The sequence below is a fragment of the Eleutherodactylus coqui genome, chromosome 1 (genome assembly GCF_035609145.1).
Source record: "Eleutherodactylus coqui strain aEleCoq1 chromosome 1, aEleCoq1.hap1, whole genome shotgun sequence".
Classification (NCBI taxonomy): Eukaryota; Metazoa; Chordata; class Amphibia; order Anura; family Eleutherodactylidae; genus Eleutherodactylus; species Eleutherodactylus coqui.
The window spans coordinates 258030055-258052526 of NC_089837.1; the positions used below are offsets into that span (position 1 = coordinate 258030055).

General features: G+C 41.6%; 1 protein-coding gene across 1 annotated transcript in view; it reads right to left on the minus strand.

Annotated features, from left to right (window-relative positions):
• Positions 1-11564, minus strand: part of KLHL32 (kelch like family member 32) — a 139952-nt gene extending 128388 nt beyond the window's left edge. Inside the window, exons 1-2 of the mRNA XM_066591439.1 lie at positions 11468-11564; positions 6213-6311 (exon numbers count right to left, since the gene is read on the minus strand). Coding sequence (XP_066447536.1) covers positions 6213-6311; positions 11468-11557 — 189 coding nt within the window. The 5' untranslated portion in view covers positions 11558-11564. The remainder of the gene's footprint in view (positions 1-6212; positions 6312-11467) is intronic.
• Between the last annotated feature and the right edge of the window lie 10908 nt (positions 11565-22472).

Below are 22472 nucleotides of genomic sequence, written 5' to 3' on the forward strand. Positions count from 1 at the left end.
AATATACTTAATATTAAATTGAGTAACCCACCACCTTATTCTTAAAATACAGAAAAAACTAATAAAGCTCAATTCTGGATAGATTTTATTCTGTCTCTCATCACAATTCTATGTGTACTACATAAAAATCTATCTTTGATTAGACACTTTGGTGGCAATTTTTCAGTATTACCAGGATTTAGCCTTCAGGCCTTAGTCAGACGGGCGTTTTTTTGTGCGATTTGCGCATGCGCATGCGTCCGGCGATTTTTTAAAACCATTGCTTTGCAATGGTATCGGACACATGAGCGCTTTTTATGCGCTCGTCCGATAAATTATAGAACAGAAATCGCAGATCGCACCTATCTGCGATCTGCGATTCCTGTTCTCTTCTCTATATGCGCTCAATGGGGCCGGCGGCAGCAGCGCCGACCCCATTGAGAACATATAGAAGACAAATCATTCTTCTCTGCCACAGCTGTGACAGCTGTGGCAGAGAAGAACGATGTTTGCCCATTGAATTCAATGGAGCCGGCAATACAGCAGGTTCCACTGAAAGCAATGGGCTGCCGGCGTGCGCGGGATGAATTGCAGGGAAGGGCTTATATATTTAAGCCCTTCCCGACAATTCATCCCACACTCGCCCGCAGCGCATTGCTTTCAATGGAGTCGGCTGTATTGCCGACTCTATTGAATGCAATGCGCTGGACAGCTCCAGCCCGTTTCTAATGAAACGCGGCTAGGAGCAGATTTTCGGGCGATTTTCGGGCATCGGTCACGCGATTTGCGGATGCGCATCCGTCATGCGATCCGCAAATCGCGCGAAAAAACGCCCGTCTGACTAAGGCCTCAAAGTGTATACCAATTGCTGCAGAGGGACCTCATTCCTATAGGGTGCAAAAAATCTTGCGTACCATTATTAGCGGAAGAATAAATACTACTCCCTACTGCATGGAAATGGTATACCCGGGTTCCCTGAAAATAAGCCTTGGCATGATTTTTAAATACTGTCCAGGCAGCTATACATGTAAAAATATTTTGGAGCAAAAATTAATAAAAGACTCTGTCTCATTTTTAGGGAAACACAGTAGTATCTACGTGATGGATTAGTAGATCTTGGGTCACACACTATTTTACACTTTTGAACTAGTTCAACAGATTTTATAGGCATTCAAGTTACAAGGGTCAACTATTGTACCCAGTAATAAAAAAGGGAACTAGATGTAAACACCTATAATTCTGTGATAGTGTTTAAAGCGTATGGAGAATACCCAATTCTGGATTTATCGACGATATCCTGATTTGTTGTTGGGCTCTCCCTACCCATACAGACACCAGAAGGTCAAATAGCTTCCAGAAATGAGTTTAGGTGCCTGAATAACTAGGTATCAAAATCTATGTCTGTTGATATTGTAATGAAAATTCCTTTAGTCCATAGAAAAGACCTTTTGGTTCTTTAGTTATGGTTCTTTCGGTTCAACACGTTTCGTTGATTGCTCAACTCATCAGGAACCAATTACCCACAGCATAAACAATCACCCTAAATATGGTAAATGGTGATTGTATTCTGCCCTAGATCATTAGGAATATAATAGAACCAACGGCCAGAAAATCTCGAGGCATAAATACCTCTCCCTCGATAGGGATAGAGAAAAGATTATTAAGGTTACACACAGATTGAATAACCCACGATAAACACTTAAAAGGCTAGACACTGAACATAAGTAAGCTAACCTAATCGGGCTAAGACCTAGTGGCAGCAATGAATTAGATAGATATCTATAGCTAGACTTCTGATCTCAGTTAAATAACCTAGGCTAACTCAAATAAAATAATATCACAGCCTAGCAGAGTCTCCAGCCTTGATGGTAGACTGGAGACCATTAACTAGTCACACCAACAGTGTGCTCTTATATAGCCCTGATTAGTAACACCCATTTGGGGGGCTCATCCTGAGGTGCCAATGCCTGTGCAGTATGTCATTAACCTCACTCACAAACATCCTGGTAGGGGGCTAACAATTTACCAGTCCCATGTAAAGCTGTCCTTACTGTCCAGTGATCACAGGTCACATCTCTCTGAATAGTGACATCCATTGTTGTTTAGTATTTTCCAGATCAGTATCCAGCTCAAAATTTTCCCCCAAGACCCAAAACATGCAGCCTGCAGTCATCTGCACCTGTACTCATACCTAAACCAGACAACCACCTGAGGCCCCAAAAGTGGTTGAACTCTTAGCCTATAAAAAGGCTCTCAGAGGCGTTGTGTGTGTATTGAACCTCTTTTTCCGCCTGTGTAAAGTTTGCTGGCCTCAAGACATGCCTCTACGACACAATCAAAGAAATTTTGCCCAGTTAACAGAGTTTGAAAGGGGGTATATTATTGGAATGTGAGAAGCTGGATGGTTATATTGACGAATTGCCCCTCACCTGGGTCATTGTGACCAGACTGTCTGGAGGTGTTGGGACCAGTGGATGTGTTAGGGGACCCACACAGGGCAACCGGGATCAGGACCATCAGGATTGTCTGATCATCCGACAAGCTCGAGCAGCTCTAAATGCTTCATTGTCCACCATCCAGAGGCAGGTTGCACAGTTGTTACAAGCTCCTTTGTCTGTCAAAACCATTTCCAATCTGGGGGAAGGTCATATGACAGTCAGTTACTCTACTAGTGGTAGGAGGGACAATGACAGCTCAGCAATACATTCAGGACATCCTGCAGATCATATGTTGCTTCTCATGAAAGGGCTTCCAGGAGGCATTTTTTGCAGCTCGATAATGTTCAACCACACACAGCAAGTGTGTCCCAGGAATGGTTCTCCAGCATTGCTACATTTTTGTGGCTTGGCCGGTCACCAGATTTATCACCAATAGAACATGTATGGGACCATCTGAGACACTGACTTATCTAGAAGCTCAGTTACAGCAAATGTGGAACAATATGCCGCAGGATACCGTAGAGAACATGTATGCCTCCATGCCCGCCTGTATCACATCTTGCATCCAAGTTAGAGGTGGCTAAAAAGGGTACTAGAGCCTTCCTTTAAGTGTTCAGTTTTCTGCAATAAAGTATACTTTTGCACTGATATTGTAATCACTTACTTATATCACCATTACAATCACACATAGAAGGCTTAACTTGACTCCCACAACTTCTTGTAGGTGCCTGATTTATTTTTATTTTTCACAATGAGTGTACTTCCCCACTTGGGGCATTCTTCAAAAGAGAAGATCTGGGAGTGTGATGGAGAAAGCAAATTATTTACTTTATAAAAGCTATTCGACTATCATCAATGAAAAGCTACAAAATTATTATGGCCTGGCAGGAAGAGAGGATTGTGCCAAAAGGATAGCAACGTAAGTTGTGGGGACATACATTTACTAGAATATTTGAAAGATTCTCACATTTTAAGGTAGTGCTGCAAGATTGGATTCAATGGGCTAGTATGCAAATGCGCATTAACCATAACAAGGACTAAATAGGAAGGGGGTGAACATGACGGTCTGTTTCTAAGTGATGTATAACCATGGTTGCCTGTTTCTAGATAATGCATAATATGACCTCCTGTTTTTAGCTGATATAAGCTACGTTCCTCTAGTTGGTGCATAACATGGCTCCCTATGTAAAGATAGAACATCCTATTACTCCATATTTGCCAACTTTCACAGAAGATCCAGACGATGCCTGGAATAAGGAGAAATCTTCTGGACTCCCAGTAGAGCTGAGAAATCTCCCAAGTGCCTTACACAATGTCGGACTGGCTTATAGATACCAACAGATTGATCTCTTGACCGCTGTCATTTTCACATGGGTAGCTCAATGGCAGCAGCAGGGAAAATTACTTATCCCTGTGGCCTGTACAGTAGAGTGTGGCTACACAAGTATACTAGTATCTTCACTAATGTGCATACAGCAGGGACATGCATAGCTCCTAGTTGCTGCTACTGAGCTATCAATGTCTGAGGAACAGTGACAAATTATGGGTCACACACCCAGCACAGTCCTCAGGGTTAGCATTGGTAATCCATAAGAGCGGTGGAGTTGGGTCATTGATCATCAGACCAGAGCATGTGTGGCCTGATCAGTACAGAAATAGGTGACTGAGTGGAGAACCGGACCACTTACCAATTATCACATGCAACTCATATGGCTTGACCTGTGATATAGCTGCCAAATGATACCACTCACCACTTAGTAAATCAAAGTTATTTATGCTGTGATAAGGTCACGCATCCTCCATGCCGATGCTCAATGACCCAAACTCACCCCTCTAATTGGTCACTGACTTCTTTTGAAACCTACTGATGTTGTCATGCACGAGTTCCTGCCCCTCCCCTTTCACTGAAGTTCCTGCTGTTCACCTTCTCAAAAGTCTCCATCCCTTCACTGAAGTCCCTGCAACTCCCATTCACTAATATCCACACTCCTTCAGTGAAATGCCTACACATCGATCCATATGCAAAAAGCAACCCAAGACATGGAAAGAGGGTGAACATTAGATGTGTTTACTGTATATGTAGAGTATATATGTATTTGTTAAGCATATATGTTTGTATGAGATTATATGAAGAAGTGTGAATATGCATAAAGCCGGAGAGCACGGATAGCTGGACGCCTTCAGAGGAGGTGAGGGGAAGCGCAGCATAGTATGAAATCAGCTTGGGCCGCTCGGGACAAGGTGCTAAAACAGGATTGTATCTCTAGCGATATTCTGTCACGGCCGTGGACAGACGGCCCTATAGCCCAGGTATGGATCATCAGGAAGGGAAGCGCTCAATGGTTAGTTATACAGCAAAGTCTACCATAGCTTGTAATGTGTTATAAGTATCTTCTTGAACCAATCAAGTTCTTCTCCTCCATCTCAGCGGGAGGAATTTACCATTCTACTGTTGGAGAACTTTGAAGGAAAGAGGAAATGGCAGAGACAAGAGGGTTTACACAAACATACTGTATTAGACTGCTTTCACACCTGTGTTAGGGATCAGTTTAGGGTTTCAGCTTCTCTGCTCCGTTTTCGAGGAGAGAAGCTGAAATAAAACCGAAAGAAATGATTCATTTTCTTCTCCATTGATTATAATGGTGTTATGTTTGCCATTTCAACAGGTTTCTGGTTTGGTGGTTGGAAGATAGCACAGTCTGCAGAATTCTTTTTATAACGTTGCTTGCATTTTGTGTAATTGTTTGGTCTGAGAGTATATCTAGGAGGGTTTGGAGATACACCAGGATTTGGGCGGATATTCAGTAAGTAGACTTTTATACATAAGGACATCCATAGGACGTGTTGTGGTGTGTCATCGCATGCTAGGGGGGGCCTAACACTAATTTTCTGTGTGGTGATGATAAACACACAAACACAATTGAAAAGGATATTTCTGGCATACAGGATGGTGCAGTATGTGGTCAAGTTTTGCTTTATGGAGGTAATCGTTGAGACAAGGAAGTTTTTTGTTTTCCTCCCATGGTGAGTGGACCCTACCTGAAGAAGGTGTGGTTTTTATACCTAATGTGTAGTTTGATGTGTTAAAGTGACTGTGCATATAAAGGTGGACTGTAGTTTGATGCCTGCAGTCTTGATGACCCCTCTCATTCTTCTCAAAAGTTGGAAAACGTATCTTAGAGTACGTTCCCCCATAGTGAAAATGGTGCAGATTTTATGTATTGGAAAACCTGCCTTTGACACGGCTTTGGTGTGGATTTTCCACTGCATAAAATCTGCACCATTTCCACTACGTGGCAACTCTTAAGGTGCATCTCTGCTCTGCATTTCTACTGCTCCTGTCTTCTGCTGCAGCCGTGCTGGACCTGGTCATGGCTTTTCGTCTGCTTGTGGCCAGCTGCATTGAGTAACCAGCATTCCTACACGATGTCAGAATTTTTAGGGATGCTCCTTACACAGACACAGACAGACATGGTGGTGATATGCTGCTGTAGATTTAAAAACTTTATAAGTTCTGTTCCTCAGTAGTGAATTGAGTTGTTGGATCCAATACTTGGACAGTGTTATCTGAATGCCAGGGGTCACAGGACTGACACCATGTTAGCCCATGGAGTCATTACAGAAGACTATTCCAGGCAATACCATTTTTTACAGAGGGACTAGTGCACTGATACAAGAATGGTATGTGAGCAGAATTTAAAAGCGTGCATATTGCAAAATTATGTTTTCCAAGTCTATAAGTAAATAAACAAGAAAAACATAATATAACCCTTTAAATAACCTCTCAAGGCTTACCTGGATCAGATACTGGGAACAAAGGTTCAAGAGCTCAAGTAACTGTAGGTGACTGCCAGCTGCCAGTACATCTTGGATTGCTCCTGGTTCCAATAGTATCTATTAAAGAAAATGTTAAGTAATCAGAATTGTGCTAATAAATGGATAGTTGTATTTTAGCAATGAATTGAGAAGGAGTAATCAGTGTAAGAGCCAGGGGCGCGTAGAAGAGAAGTCTCATGAGTCGGGAGACACACTTTTCTATAATAAGATTTTTACAAAGCTTCTAATCTTCGATTGTACTAATTGAGAATGTTGGTTAAAACTACTGTCACTTTTCACAAGGACAATCAAAATAAAAATGGGGTTTCCTTCTTGCCCCAACAATACTGAAATTTTATGTTTTGTGTGTGCTTAATGTGGCATACAAATGTTGGCATGTAGCCGTGGAGTCATAATTAAAAATGTGTACATGGCAAAGTACAGAGTTGTACTCTAAATACAGTACAGTGACAAAGGGAAAGATATTATACTCTAATTAATCTCTAGGGAAGAATGTATGGGAAGTTACTCCACGTGTGAAGCTAGCCTAATAAAATTATTGACAGGTCCACTTGAATTAAAGAAAAAATTCAGACCATCTCTACACACAAATAAAATAATAAGAGATACTTAAGTTATTTAAACTAATAACTACAATGATTTTCCCAGAATACTAGGCAGTATTGTTCATTGTGGATAAATAATTCATTATATTTTTTCTGTATTCAGGTGTTGCTAATAAACTGATAAAGACTACGGATCCAGTACTAAAGTATGAATGTCACCTCAGCATATATTGCTCATAGTCAGACATGACCACTTAAACAGCAAGAAACTAAAATATATATATTAGCCACTAGATGGCGCCATAGATTAAATAATAAAATACATCACTGTTGGGGAATGCATGGTAGAGAAATACAGAGAAGCGAATTTAGGCCGGTTTCACAGCTGTGTTGGAACCTTCATTCGGAGGTTGCGTCACATATCCAGCCCAAAATGCCAGAAGAAAAGGCGCTGCAGGCACTTTTTCTTCCATCCAAAAACTGAGCACCTGAGTGGAAACCAAATAGACCCCTTATAGTCAATGGAGTCTGTTGTGTACTGTTCGGTTCTGTCCTGAGACAGAGCTGTTCGGCCACAGGGATTCCCATTTCTTCTTCCATTTGGGGAGCAGGAAAGCAGAGCCCCGGGGACAGATGTGAAACTACCCATATGTGTAAAATATATGGCGCCTCAAATAGATCTTCTATTATAAAATATTGCCTGCATTTTCATTTTACAGCATGCAGCACCATGATTAACATTAATATTAATCACAGTCAGAATCTCTTTTTCTACTAACAATAACATCTAATAAAATAAACATTCCCCCCACTGTACCGAATCGCCATGTGCTTCTAGATGGGAATCGGACCTGGGATCTACTCTCCCTGAGGGGGACTGGTTCCAGATTTGGGAATCTACCAATAAGAGTGCCCGCAAGTTCTCTTTCTCTGGTACTTAGTACCCACTAGACTAGCCATAGTGCACCCAGATACTCTCCAAATTGTATCTGTGGTTGCCAATCCCCTGGTGATATGCCTCACATTTGCCGGTCCAATCCTTGTGTACAGAGGTCATGGATCAGAGTTTACTCCCTTATCTACTCAGTAACGGGATGCAACATACAGAAAATCCTGTAGTAAGCCCTCTTAAAGAAATGAATCACTAACATTTCTCCATACTCTTAGATAGACAGTTCAATTGGTACATGACTATTGAGAAATTAACATTGATTTTTTACTGACCGGCATGATAAATTTCTGAGAGTCTGGACTAGACTAGACTATGTCCTTCCACCCCAAAACAATAGACTTCTACTTTCTTTGTAGTATGGCCCTTGAGCATTGATCATATGGCCTTGCACCAATTTTTCTGGCCCTTGTCTATCAATGTTGATAATATAAGTAAGGGCTTATTGTAAAAAAATTGAAAATAGCCAAGCACATAAATTAACATTAACCCCTTCATGATTTTTTTTCATTTTCGTTTTTTTCTCCCCCCTTTAAAAAAAATCATAACTCCTTTATTTAACCATTAACGTCACTGTATGAAGGCTTGTTTTTTGCGGGATGAGTTGTAGTTTTTAATAGTGCTATTTAATATACCATATAATGTACTGAAAAACTTTTTAAAAATTCTGAAAACAAAATGACATTCCGCCATCTTTTAGTGTGTTTTGTTTCTACGGCACACAAACTGCAACAAAAACTACATGATAACTTTATTCTATGGGTCAGTACGATTGCTATGATACCAAACTTGTATAGTTTTTTTTTTACTATACTATTTTTTTTTTCTAAGACATTTAATTTTTTTTCAATTATTTTCTGCGGTCATCTTGTGCGCGCAATAACTTTTTTATTTTTCCGTCGACATAGTTCTGCATGGACTCGTTTTTTGCGGGATGTCCTGTAGTTTCCGTTAGTATTAATTTGGAATACATATGAATTTTTGATCGCTTTTTATTGCGTTTTTTCTGGGAGACAGGGTGACTGAAAAAGTGCATTTCTGGTGTTCTTTATTTATTTTTTTGGACGACGTTTACCGTGTGGAGTAAATAATGTGCTACTTTGATAGATCAGACTTTTACGGATGCGGCGATACCAAATATGTGTAATAGATGTGCAGAAATGAACTGGTGTTAATACATGTCAGTAATGTCATAAATGTGACATAATGACTGAATATTTCAATATAAACCAACTGTATAAGAGCCAATGCCCACGGCCGGATTTCCGCCGCGTGAAACGTGGCGAAATCCGCGGCGTTTCACCGCAGCTATTAGGTTCTATTGAACCTAATAGCTCAATGTACACGCTGCAGAATTCCACCGCGGAATTCGTCAGCGTGAAATTACCCGCGGCATGTCCTATTTGCCGCGGGCATACACGCGGACGGCTTCCATTGTAGTCACTGGAAGCCGCCCATCACACTATACTTCCGCTGTAGCACAGCGGAAGTATAGGGTGAATACGCGCCCTGCCCAACGCGTCATGTGACACTGCCAGCGCGTCATGTGACACCGCCGGTGCGTCATATGACACTGCTGACACGTCATGTGCTGTACTGCGGATGCGCGCCAGCAGTGTTATGCGGCAGCTACGAAGAGGATCCGGAGGTGAGTATGAGGGGGTGCCAAGATGGACTCCGCTGCGGTATTCGGCCTGCAGAGCCCATCACGGCCATGGGCATTAGGCCTAACTCAAGGTGCAGTAGAGTTTTTATAAATGAAAAAAGGAGAAAACAAGCATTCTGAATAATACTCTACATTTAAAAAAATCCTATTGCATATACTGCTCCTGCCCCCCAGAATCATTCGGTAAAAAGAACAGTGCTTAAAGGGAACCTAAAAATTGGTTTGTGCTGCCCGAAACCATAGGCAGCATGAACCTTGGACAGGTATTCACTGAGCCCCCTTATAAGTGTTATATTGAAATGTTGCAGTGTTTCTGAATAAACACAATTCAAAGTTTGACTCGGAATGGAGCCCTTGAGAAAAGATGCGGGCCGTGCCGACATCTCTCTAGCTGTAGCATGTAGACTGACATCTCTCTCCCTATATACAAGAAAGGATAGAGCTGTCAGTCTATCATCAGGGCAAGGAGAGACTGGCGCCTCTTTGACTCAAGAGCTCGGCTAAAACTTGCTGCAACATTTCGAAATACCACTTACATGGGGGCATTCCTGTCCTGGGTTCATGCTGCCTGTGGCCTGGGCAGCATGAACTTAGTGACAGGTTCCATTTAACCACTACTCATTTCACCAGGTTTTTGCTGCCTTTGATTCGGGAAGTATGAAACTGGTGACAGGGTCCCTTTAAGCTGCTTTGTGCTTGGCTGGGAGTCTACTTGCTGTGGCAGAAAATTTCTCCTACTTCTACGGTATGTCTGCGATGAAGACCATGAAAGCTAAACCAGTACTCAATCAAAACAGGAGGTTAGGCAAGGAGTAGATGCACTTTGGGTTTACTCTGCTAAGTTTCTAGACTAGAGGGCCTTTTACATGGTCCTATTATAGGGCACAAATATTCATTTTTCCGATCATCATGCAATATAAATATGCCCATGATCATTCAACAAGTGAGGAAACACTCATTCATCGGCTGATTTACTCATTTTATCACAGCAAAAAATGCCCGCTGGACAGATGCACATGGCCTGTTGTAAACAGGGAGATGTGCCGCCAACCAATAATTTACGTCCTGGAGAATGGAGTATGTATGAAGAGAGGTCGCAGGGCGAACGTTCTTCATACAGCGCGGGCGTCAGCTGTTTATTACAGCTGACACCCGCAGGCAATAGCTGCATTTGTCCGTACAGCTGATCGCGGCTATTAACCCTTTAAATGCGGCTGTCAGAATTTAAATCCCCGAAAAGATGTTCGGGGGTCCCATACGGCCCTTCTGCAGTGAGATCGGGAGCCGTCCAGGTGTCATGGCAGTAGGGAGCCTTCTGAAAGGCCCCAGGGCTACCTTGAGAGACTGCCTATCAAGCTATCCGCGTGGGGTGGCTTGATAGGCTGCCTGCCAGAATTCAGTATGATGTAATGCTATAGCATTACGTAATACTGCAGGAGCGATCAAAGCATTGCATGTTGTAGTCCCCTAGGAGTCCCCTAGGGGGGCTTAAAAGAAAAGTAAATAAAAGATCAATAAAGTTTTATTAATTGTAAAATTAATTGTATAAAATATATGTTACATTAAATAGCATAATTTAAAAATACAAGTCGTCCCGCAAAAAACAAACCCTCATACAGCGACGTCGATGGATAAATGAAGGAGTTACAATTTTTTTAAAGGGGGGAGGAAAAAAACAAAAATGGAACTGCCTTGTGTGAAAAACAGGGAGGGCTGATTGACATGCTTTCTAAATGGGGACTGGTTACAGTGGGCGATTCTTGGCTAAGTTAACATCTGAACCGGAGGCTTTGTTCTGGTACAAAAAACATGCTGCGCTGTTTTGTCCCATAAAATGTGGGAGTATGATGGAAACCTGATGGTCTCCATTATCATTGGGATCTGTGAGGTGCTGTTAGAGCCTGTCATGTGGGAGATATAGTACTTCATTTTTTTTCATTGTTCATTCCTGTTATAGTTCTAGTGCCCCTTAAAATTGTAGGAACAATAGTAACACGTGAATAACAAAAACAAAGACATTAAATACAATTGTCATAAAGTGACAATACAATACCTGTCCAGTGTATGCAAAGTCAAGAGCCTGTTTTAATCCAAGACTGGTGACACCGTGTAAATTGACTTCATCGGCTTCACTTTCAACCATGCAAAGACTAAACATTGCCTGTATGTTGAAAAAGATGTGTATTGATTAATTGAGAAATGTTTCACACTAAATGCACAACCAAACTATGAATAAAGTACAAAGTTTTGCAAGAATGCATAATATGAAAGGGTACAGTATGCAACACAATAGCAATATGTATCTGTACAATGCAAATTTTATATTTATACAATCGTAAATTCTTATTGCCATTTCAAACATGGAATTTACTATATTATAAGCTTTCTTAAAGGGGTTATCGAGACCCACATTTTTTAAAACTCCTCAGTGTGTTGGAAGAATATAAAAAGGTACCTCACCCAATCCCCAGCCACTCCTATTCCTGTGGTACCTGGTCCGCCACTGCAGTGGTGATGATGTCCTGACACAGGGATATGCACCTGCCATAGTTAACTATTGGCAGAAATGAACTGATGATTGGCTGCAGCAGTCACATGTCCCGGGTTTCGGTGATGTCATCACTGCAGCAGGAAGTAGAGGGCAGCAAGAGCAGCAGGGAACTGAGCACCATCAGAATGGGAGGAGCAAGAGATCCAACACTGAAGAAAATGTGGGGGGTGGGGGTGGGGGCTAGATAACCCCTTTAGAATTTTGCTGCAATAAAAGCTAAACATTTGGCCAACCAACAAAGCTTGATAAAACTGACTTTCCTGGACTGCACTACTGATGAGCTGTCCTCAAGAGAGGTCATGAATATCAAACTGGCGGGATTCTGACACCTGACACGCCCAATCAGCTATTTTTCCACAGGTATGTATGTATTATTGTTAGTGGCTTAGGCCGCCTGCAGACGGCCGGGTCGGATCCGTCAGCGAGAATTCTCGCCGCGGGACCCCACCTGAGCGCCTGCAGAGAGCAGCGCGTACTCACCCGCGCCCTGCAGCTCCGGATCTTTCATGTGCCGGCTGCTGGGCAGCCAGCGCATGTGCAGACCGGAATCGGCGGCAGGTGAGTGATGTTACTGTGCGGGGCTCTGCCGCGGTTTGTTTGCCGCGCGAGATTTCGCGCGGCCAAACCGAGGCCGTCTGCACAGGATTGTGTTTGTTAACGCAATCCTATGCAGGCTTCCAGCGGCGGAAATCCCGCGAGAAATCCTGCCGCGGAATTTCCGCCCATCTGCAGGCGGCCTTAAAGTGGCTTAGAAGCTCAGCTAGGCTAATAAATGACTTAATGTGAAAAGAAATGCTAAAGGCATAAATCTCTATACCACCTTCCCTACAATATAAATTTTATCAGATATAAAATAAAATTCACTTGCTAAGGATAAAAAATGCAGATTACAGGCTGCCTGAAACACTCGTTAGATAAATCACCCATATGAGAGTCCAGATTTACCCTACAGTATTTCCCTGGAACATGAGTGGAAGACTCAAACTCCCTCTTCAGTATCAAGTAGAATCATTAAATAAGCACTCATGGCAGAGGGGAAAACATAGCCAGACAACTTGTCCTAAATACACTGCTGTTAGCCTACCAACATGTTTGGCCAGCTCTCTGGCATTCTCAGGGGATATCAAGGATTCAAGCACCAATAGCAACCCTATGCTACACACTCCGGCCAATGATTGGCTGGAACTCCCCTACCCCGTCATACATCCTGATACCCAATCTGATGAGAGAAAGGTGGGACCCAGCTAACATTAGAGTTGGGAACTCCCAGTAAACTAAAGCCAATAGCGGAGCATACTAAGTAGCAAAAAGTAGACACTTAGTTTCCAAAGATGTCTAGCTGATAATTTGCAGGTAAACTAAAGATGACAGATGAGCATGCTCAATAACAAGAAGAAGACACTCGGTCTCCAGACATGTCTAGCTGATACTTTGCAAATAGAGTAAATGGAATAGCAAAGTAGACGCTTTGACATGCAGCGGCATACAGCAAAAAATTTGTAACAATGTAACTCTATGGGTGATGTGTCCTATTGTAAGCCTATAGAGTAACATAGGCTGCAGTTTTCCATCAGGTATACTTCTGATGGGAAGCAAAAATGTAAGTGAACAGAATCTATTTTGATCCTGGTTTTGCTTTATGAGGGCTATCATCATGTACCAATAGTTTTTAGGAGCACTGCATTGACTAAATAGAAGATGCCTTAATGTAACTTTACCTGGGATGACTGTCAGGCACATATGGGCCTGAGAGCCGCCCCATTGACCCTCATTTCTGTGTTTTCACAAAGGAACGATAGTCGTTCAGAGAATGGAGTCAGAGGGGGCCATAGATCTCTTCTAGCCATCTGCCTCCATTCACAATAAACAGGCAGTTGTTCATAGCTGCATCACTGCCTTTTTACACAGACCAATAGTCGCTCATTTTTTAGGTGAGCTAAAAATGAAGCGACACTGAAAAGTGAGCAATTTCTCACTTAGTGCCCTGTTGGTGAACACAGGACAACTTTCACCTGAAAATAAATCGCACCATTTAATGGCACCTATAACTTGCTAAAGACCCTAGGTAACTATAAACTGAAATTCCCAGTACCCTAGCTGAGTCGCCCATGCTATCACTTCTTCCTGAAAAGGGACTGATTTAGATAATTACACTGTTTATTAGGGAGTTGCTAGTTATGCAGCTCCCTTACATAATAACTCAAATGGCTCCAAACCACTTTCACCTTAATTGGTTTCTGTGTTTTGTGGTTTCTGATGATGTTTAGGAAATGCTAATGTTGTATTCATCTTTTTGCTTTGCAGCAAATGACACAAGCAATATATCGTCATTTACTTGGAAGAAAAATACTGCACATGCACAGGGAGTTGTTTGGTTTTATTTGTGGTTAATAGCTGCTCTACTGTGCAGCAAAACATCATTAAGGTTGTAGTATGTTAATTGATGTTCTTCGCTTTACTGTTGATCACAGCTCTTTACTGGATTAATGTGAACATATGTTATTATCATTAACAGAAAATGAAGAGGCAATCAATGAAAACAGCTTTGACCTTCAATGAAATAAAGCCAATACACACTATTCTGCATAAAGTATAATAAACTATGAGATCATCATTCATGTACTTGGTGTTGTTGCTTTTCTTGTTTTATATTATGGTTTTCATGCCATCTCTTCAAGGCTGGTATATAATCCTGAGCAAAAATATTGGTTGGTGTCATATAATAAGTTAAGGTGCAGTACTGTACAAAGTTTTAGGCAGGTGTTGAAATGCTGAAAATTAAAAATTTTTTTCAATAATAGAAGGCGTCTGATTGACTCCAAATTTATTCTGCAACAGGACAATGACTCAAACCTACAGCCAATGTCACTAAGAGCGATCTTCAGCGTAAAGAAGAACGGGGGTCCTAGTAGTGATGATATGGCCCCCACAGTGCCTGATCTCAATAGGGAGTCTGTCTGGGATTACATGAAGAGACGTAAGAATTTGAGCAAGCCTACATCCACAGAAGATCTGTGGTGAGTCCTCAAAGATGTTTGGAACAACGTTCCTGCCGAGTTCCCTCAAAAAAGTTTGTCAGTGTACTAAAGGCCCTATTACACACAATGGCAGAAAAGTGAAAGATGGGCACATTTACACACAACGATTATCGCTCAAAAGATGGCTTTCGTTGTGTGCAAAAAGGCCTTTAGAAGAATTTATGCTGTTTTGAATGCAAAGGGTGGTCACTAGAGATGAGTGAGCACGCTCGAATAAGGCAGTTACTCGAGCGAGCATCGCTCTTCTCAAGTAACTGCATTCTCGTCCGAGCAGGCTTGGGGGGGGGGGGGTGGCGGCAGGGAGGGAGAGTAAGAAATATCTCTCTCTTCCCCCAGCCGCCCCCCAAACCTGCTTGGACTAGAATACAGTTACTCGAGAAAAGTGATGCTCACGCTCACATTTTCCCCCTCGCCGTCCTCGAGCCTGCTGGGATGAGAATGCAGTTACTCGAGAAAAGCGATGCTCACTCTCACTTCTTCCCCCCTGCCGCTCCCGAGCCTGCTGGAATGAGAATGCAGTTACTCGAGAAGAACGATGCTCGCTCGAGTAACTGCCTTATCCGAGCGTGCTCGCTCATTTCTAGTGGTCACACTGATCTGATTTAGATTTCCCTTTTGTTCATTCACTTTGCATTTTGTTAATTGAAAAAAAACTTTGTAGCATTTTTTCCACACCTGCCTAACACATTTGCACAGAACTGTAATTACAGATCCCATCAACGCTGACAGCATCTAACAACAATTTAACATGTCTAACGGCAGCCTCTGTCCCCTCAATGTCTCTTGTTGGGAGGGAAAAAAAAGGTTTTTCATGTACAATCCTTTGTTTATTTAGGTAATTAGTGTTGACAAATATGTCTGACAGCTCATTATACCATCTCCCTATGGCAGTAAACATGAACAATGGGCCACTGTCCTCTAGTTGCAGTACAGGCAGACAAGACTTCACAGCCCCTGCAAGGGGATTGTAGCTCTAACTATAAATGTTATATTGTTTGAGGTAAACTAAGAACTATATTATAGGCAATGAAAACTAGTCCAAGAACCATTACATTGGCACATAGTTGCTGGATCAGGCTCATACAACCAACAGTACATTTGGCACAGCAAAACTGAACTGTGTACCAGCACAGCACTAGTGTTCATTGTTCACAGTAAAAGTTTTCTGTTAAATTGGTTAATTTCCCCTTATCAGCTTTTGGTTGGAAATAATGGACATAACAACACTAAGTGTAGGATGATCTTCATCAAAATTGGGTGGAAATGCCCTACAATCCATTGTGTGGTGCAAGATGAACAAAAAATGCATACATTTGAAAGATGCCTTCATCAAAAAACCCTCTGTTGACCATCTGTACATGTTCATAAGCATACAAATAGCCACAATATCCCACGATATATCTGCATAGCTACTTCCCATGAACCAATCCTTCTGACCATGATAAATTAAAATCAGCAGAGCAAATCTCAATCACAGATGTATCACATTCAACAGACATTTCTATCCACCAATGCAGAGACATATTACGTAATCCTGTAGGAGCGCTGTCGGTCTTCAGATTCATGTCATCAAGGTGTGTCCAAAGTCTCCATATGGCCAAGTCCAACATGTAATATGTCATATGTATCGCAATTGTGCATCTGTGTGTGAAACTGCGAGCCACTTCAGCGTCCATAGCAAATCAGTCCTCAGTATACCGCATGCACGTGTGAGGGCAACCAGTTAAACACACGGGCATGCATGGCATCAGTAATTCAGAACAGGAGGTCACCCCCTTGTACTCACAGTCCCAAAACAACACTCTGCCCATGGCAGAACCACATCAGAATGGGAACAAGTGCATGCAGGGTTGGCATAGCTCCACAATGGGCATTATAAGGCTCACAGATTTCCAAGACTGGACAACATAGTTGAGAAATCACCCATAAAAGCAGAGGCGGCACCTTTACAAAGTCCTGATTATCCATCCAAGAAGCTTATATGCCGGGAACCTGTAGTTCTCTTTCAAAGGTGACGTTGGTGTGCCGCTGGCAGAGTGTCGTATTGGCACTGTGAGCACACGGAGAGAGGGACAAGCTTCTGCGCTGTGCATTCAATATACTGAAGATTGAGTTGCTATGAAGTGGCTTGCTGTTGCACATGCGCCATATATATATGACACACTTCATGTTGGACTTGGCTATATGGAAAATTTAGACACATCTTCATGACGTGAATCTGAAGACCGGCAGCCTTCATACACGCAATATGTCTCTTCACTGGTAGATGGAAATGTCTGTTGAATGTGATACATCTGTGATTGGGCCTTGCTCTGCTGAATTCCATTAACTATGATTAATCACATTGGCTCATGGGAGGTAGATTTGCAGCTATATAGTGGGATAATGTGGCTATTTGTATGCTTAAAAAAGGCTTATACTACATCTGTCTGTTTTTGGAGCACATTGTGTGTATGTCATAAATGCCTGAGTTGGGAGTACCCCTTATAGTTGTTAGCTTTTACACTATAGTATACGTAATGTAGAAAACGGAATGCTAATGAATAACTTACTCGAAAGTAATCGCTGCAAGCTGCCAATACAGCTTTATGGGCGTGGAACTTCTGGTCTTCAGCAACAAGAGTGACATCACACAGGATACCATCATTTCTCTGCTGGTTCAGTGCAGAAAGAACAGCATCTTTGTGTGACATGGACTGGCAGTGCCTCTGCCCTGTTAGCATTTCTTGAATACTGTAGAAGAAAATACAATCAACAAGAAAAAATTAATATAAAAAAGGAATTATACCAAGAAACATAATCTGAAACAGAAAATTATTTTGTTTCCAGTTAGTGAAATTAATATGAATCCATGTTCTATCCTATGTGGAGCCGTTTTGTATCAGATAGCCATCTTGTATGTTTCTTTCACTTACATTAATTTTTCCTATAAAATGAGACTGATTACGGATATTAAATAGTTGCTCAAAACGCCTTGAGTGAACAGCCGAGGCCAGAGCTGCAGCTGATGGCTATGAAGCATCCAGACTGACTGGCATGCCACAATGACTTGTTCCTTGCAGTTCACGCATGTTCCTAAATATTTATACTAAACATTTTATACATTCCTGTACACGTGTTCTGAGAATTGCATCATACATGATTGCACTGTGTCGGCATGTGTTTTTGGCATTTTAGATGTTAATTTCTTTATCTTGCATATTCATATTTGTGTTTTAGTTTTATGAACCAATGGTAATAAATGAATTATAATAAATTTGAATTATTGTAATTGAGGCATGTGCCTCTATAAAAACTGATGCCTGTCAATTAATAAATAGATAACTTTTGATCAAATCTAGTCATATGTGATTTGACAAGTTGTTTCCGGGCCTGGTTTTTACAAACAACCTAATTTGAAACCCAAAGACATACTTTGGAAAGAAATCTTTAAACTTTCACTAACAAGTACTTCTATCATACAGCACATAAGAAATACAGTAAATGTGCAGACAACTGGATATACATTAACTTGAACACAACTTCTCCCCTTGCATTTTAATGCATGGCCACAGAATACGCTGTATCTCTCTGATCTCTGGGAATCCCACGCCTAATTTCATGTTCTTCATAAAGCTACATTCACATGGGCGAGCACGATATCAGGCTGAGAAACCCGTCCCGATATCGAGCTTGTCAACATGCGTCAAGCTTGATCAAGACCAGAGTAACATGGCCGAAACGTCATGTCTGTATTGGAGTAAATAAAGCTTGAATTTTATCATGAAAACTTATTGAAGAATATGGATTCCATTGCTCTGCTTTACCATTTTATTTGGCATACGTATTTGGTGGATTATTGAGGTCCTAATCCTGGGTAAATGTTTTTTATAGCTATCACAAGCATAGCTTGATTATTTCTTGTGCTGTTGATGACTCGGTTATGCTTGTTTCACATGTGTCAGAGAATCGGCAAGTGTTTGGAATGGCAAACATCGCACTTGCGCACATCGCACAGCATGCAATGCGTTTGACTGTCCCATAAAAAAATGGGCAATGCGTTCCAAGAGACCCAAAAAAAAATAGGACTTCCAGCAATTTTTTTAACTTGTAGCACCGCTGTGAGGGAAAACATTGCTCATGTGTGCAACTACATTCAAAAGAATGAAGTTCATATTCGTGCGAGTGTTGTGCATCTTGCAACCCACAAAACCTACGTGAGATTCACACTCGTGTGAACGTAGCCAAATGCTGAATGGAAAAAGTTGTGTGCATAGACAGCCACCTCGCCATCCAGTCTGTAGCTAGATGCATCTTCCTTGTGTGGGCTTGCCTGGGACACCCATCTGCCCGACATTTGTGGTATGTCTTGTGTCTCAGCTGGGTATGCCTCTTTAGGGACCTTTCACACATATAGAATATTTTGCAAGCCGCACCTAAAGTCGCAGACTATCCTGCACCAACATTCACATGCATACATGTGGGTTATGGAGCAAAAATGCACAGCAGCAGTGTAAGCTGCGTTTTTAGGCACATCTTCCAGAAATATTCCACATATGTGAAAGGTCTCTTAGGGATCTTTCACACAAACAAATGATTTCCACAACACCTTATCTGAATTTGCTGACATGCAGATTTTGATGATTCATTGACAATGGCAGAATTCTGCTAGCAAATCCATTTAGCATGCAGAATTTTCTGCACTGCAAATCCCACTAGGTGTTGTGGAAATATTCCACATGTGATAAAGGTTCCTTAGGCTTCCTTTATACACATGCACACACACTGTTTTTTTGAGCACGTAAAAGTCTTTTTGGTACAGTTTTTTTTATGTTTACACATTTTTGACATCCCTTTTTTCTGGCCTATTTTAGTATAGGAAAGTCAATAGAAAATGCCTAAAGAACACGGTCAAAATGAAGGGTGGATTCAGACGAGTGTGGGCGTAACTCTTCCCCTTCGCCAGCTTTTCAAACTCTTCACCAGGAAAGGTAGGTGCCACGCAATCTGTCTGCATGTAGTATTCACTACGTGCGGGAGAAGTATGACAGGTCCTATCTTTTCTCGACCATACAATTAACGTAGTGAAAACGAAACCATTGAAATCCTATTGAAATCAGTGGTTTCATTTTGTTCCATTATGCGGTTTTAATTATCACAGACGCATTTTGGGAGAAATATGCATTCATCTGAAACTTCCCTGAAGCATACTGCATCTTGAAAAAAAAATGCTAGAAATAGTAAAAAAAAGGCACAAATGTAAAAAAATGCAAAAATGGTGCTTAAAGCAAACATGTGGCAACACGATTTTTTGTTACAATAAATATGGCAAAACCACTAGGAAAAAAGCCACAAAAACGCTGCGCTTTTCACTATACTGTTATATTTGAAACCACCTTTAAGGGGGTTGTACCAGAATTGCAAGTTGTGGTTAGGGAATTACTTGCTGATAGGTGAGAGTCTTACCACTGAAACCCTCGCCAGTCTCAAGAGTTGGGATCCCATGTTTTTCAGCCTCCTTCAAACTGGCGAACATCACGGCAAAATTGCGTCTTTTTACCCTCAATTTTTGAGAGTCCGTGCTTCTTTTTCTAGCGATTTTGTTGCACGAAAGTCAATAGCACTTTCTAATGTTAAAAGGAGGCTCCATAGGAAAACATGGGATATAAAAAAAGCAAAACACGGAAAGATAGGACATGGCGCAATTTTTTTACGCAACATTGCAAATGTGAAATAAACCATTGATAAACATGGGTTTCATAATTCTGCGTTTTCACTCACTCTATCATTGCACGATTTTATTGCAGGTGTGAAGGCACCCTCACTGCGGGGTTACTCCCCTCACCACAATGTGGAGGAGACTGAGTGGTATGCTTGTTGCACAAGCGGACTAGTGCTCTATTCACCTTCATTGGGACGGCTAAGAAAGCTAAGTAGGAGCACCTCGGCTATTTCCGTCAGCCCAACTGAAGTGAAAAGAGTCCTGACCGCTCATGCTTGGCTAGCGCTCCATTCAGAGTGAAGTCACTTCCTGGGGGAGAACTTACCCCGCAGTGACAGGAGAGCGGGAGTCCCATTCTCGAGAATGGTGCAGTTCCCAATGGTGAGACACCCACCAATTAGCAGGTTGTTCCTTATCCTGTAGTTAGGGTATAACTTGGAGTTCTAGTACACCCACTTTAGGACAAAATGCTAAGAAAAAGAGGAGGTAGCAATCAAAATAATACAGGCTGCAGAATTAAGTTCTTTCTTCTGTGGATTGTTAATGACAGTGTGCACCCTGAATTCTCACCTTGTGTCCAATACATTGAGATATACAGCAAGATCTGATGTAAGAGCATTAAGATTAACTGATGTTGGGATATCAGCCTTATGTAACTATACATAATATTACATTTTACAGTTTACCTAAGTGTCAAAGAAAAATGATCTTAGAGATATGTTTTAGGTGCATACACTACTTGCTGAAGGATTTTGCTGTGGACTTCCAGCGGAATTCACTCTATTCATTGCAAAGAGTGACAACTGGGGTGAAAATCATGACACACTGCAAATTTCAAATCCTCAGGTGAATTTACGCTGTGATATTCTATGCTGGTACTGAAAGGCTATTAACACACTGGCAAGATTTACTGCGGTTTGTCTGTGAGGTTCCTCTGCAAGGAAAATCCCCGTCGTTTACAGTAGCAGCAAAATGAATCAGATTTTCAAAAGAAGGTTTTTAAAAATGTAGCATTTCAATTACAGCACTGGATACTTGGCGTGGATTCCACCTCTAATAAGGAGGTGAATTCTGCATCCGTATTTTGACATGGAATTTGCGCTGTGGATCTGCTTTATTCTTCACAGTTATCTGTCTCCTGTCATTTTGCTTTAACCTTGGAAAACCCTTTAAACTTTCACCAGCTGTATGTGCAAATTAAACCTGTACTGAAATTTGATAACAATCTTATGTATTGCCGTTGAGGCATTTCAGCAAAATATCATTTAGCTTTCACTTATTTATTTAGAAGTAGTATATATTATGATTTGCATTATTGTCACAGAGCTTTCCATTAATCCCTTGACGCTCCTGGGGGCGTCGGGTTTGTATGGAATAGGATCAGTAGTCGATTCAGCTGCATACAGGGTGGGTTGTGGCCGTTAACCCTTTAAATACCTTAAAGGCCTTTAAATGCCCCATTTGGGGTTTGGGGGCCCCAAAAGCCTCAACCCCTACCCACCACCCCTGCGATGAGCTTTGAAGGCCCCCAGGGCTGCCAAGAATGAGTAGACTGCCCGATAGTCTGCCTGTTACAATGCAATATAATGTAATGCTATGGTATTCTATTATAATCAAAGAAAGGGTAATATACGGACAAAAGTAAAAAAAATCTCTGAAAGTGGACATATACTTAATGATACAAGAGGGCAGGCAGGCCCGGCTGTATAGAGCATGCCACGATTTTGTATTCTCGCAATGTAGCAGCCTACAAAACATCGCTAATGTG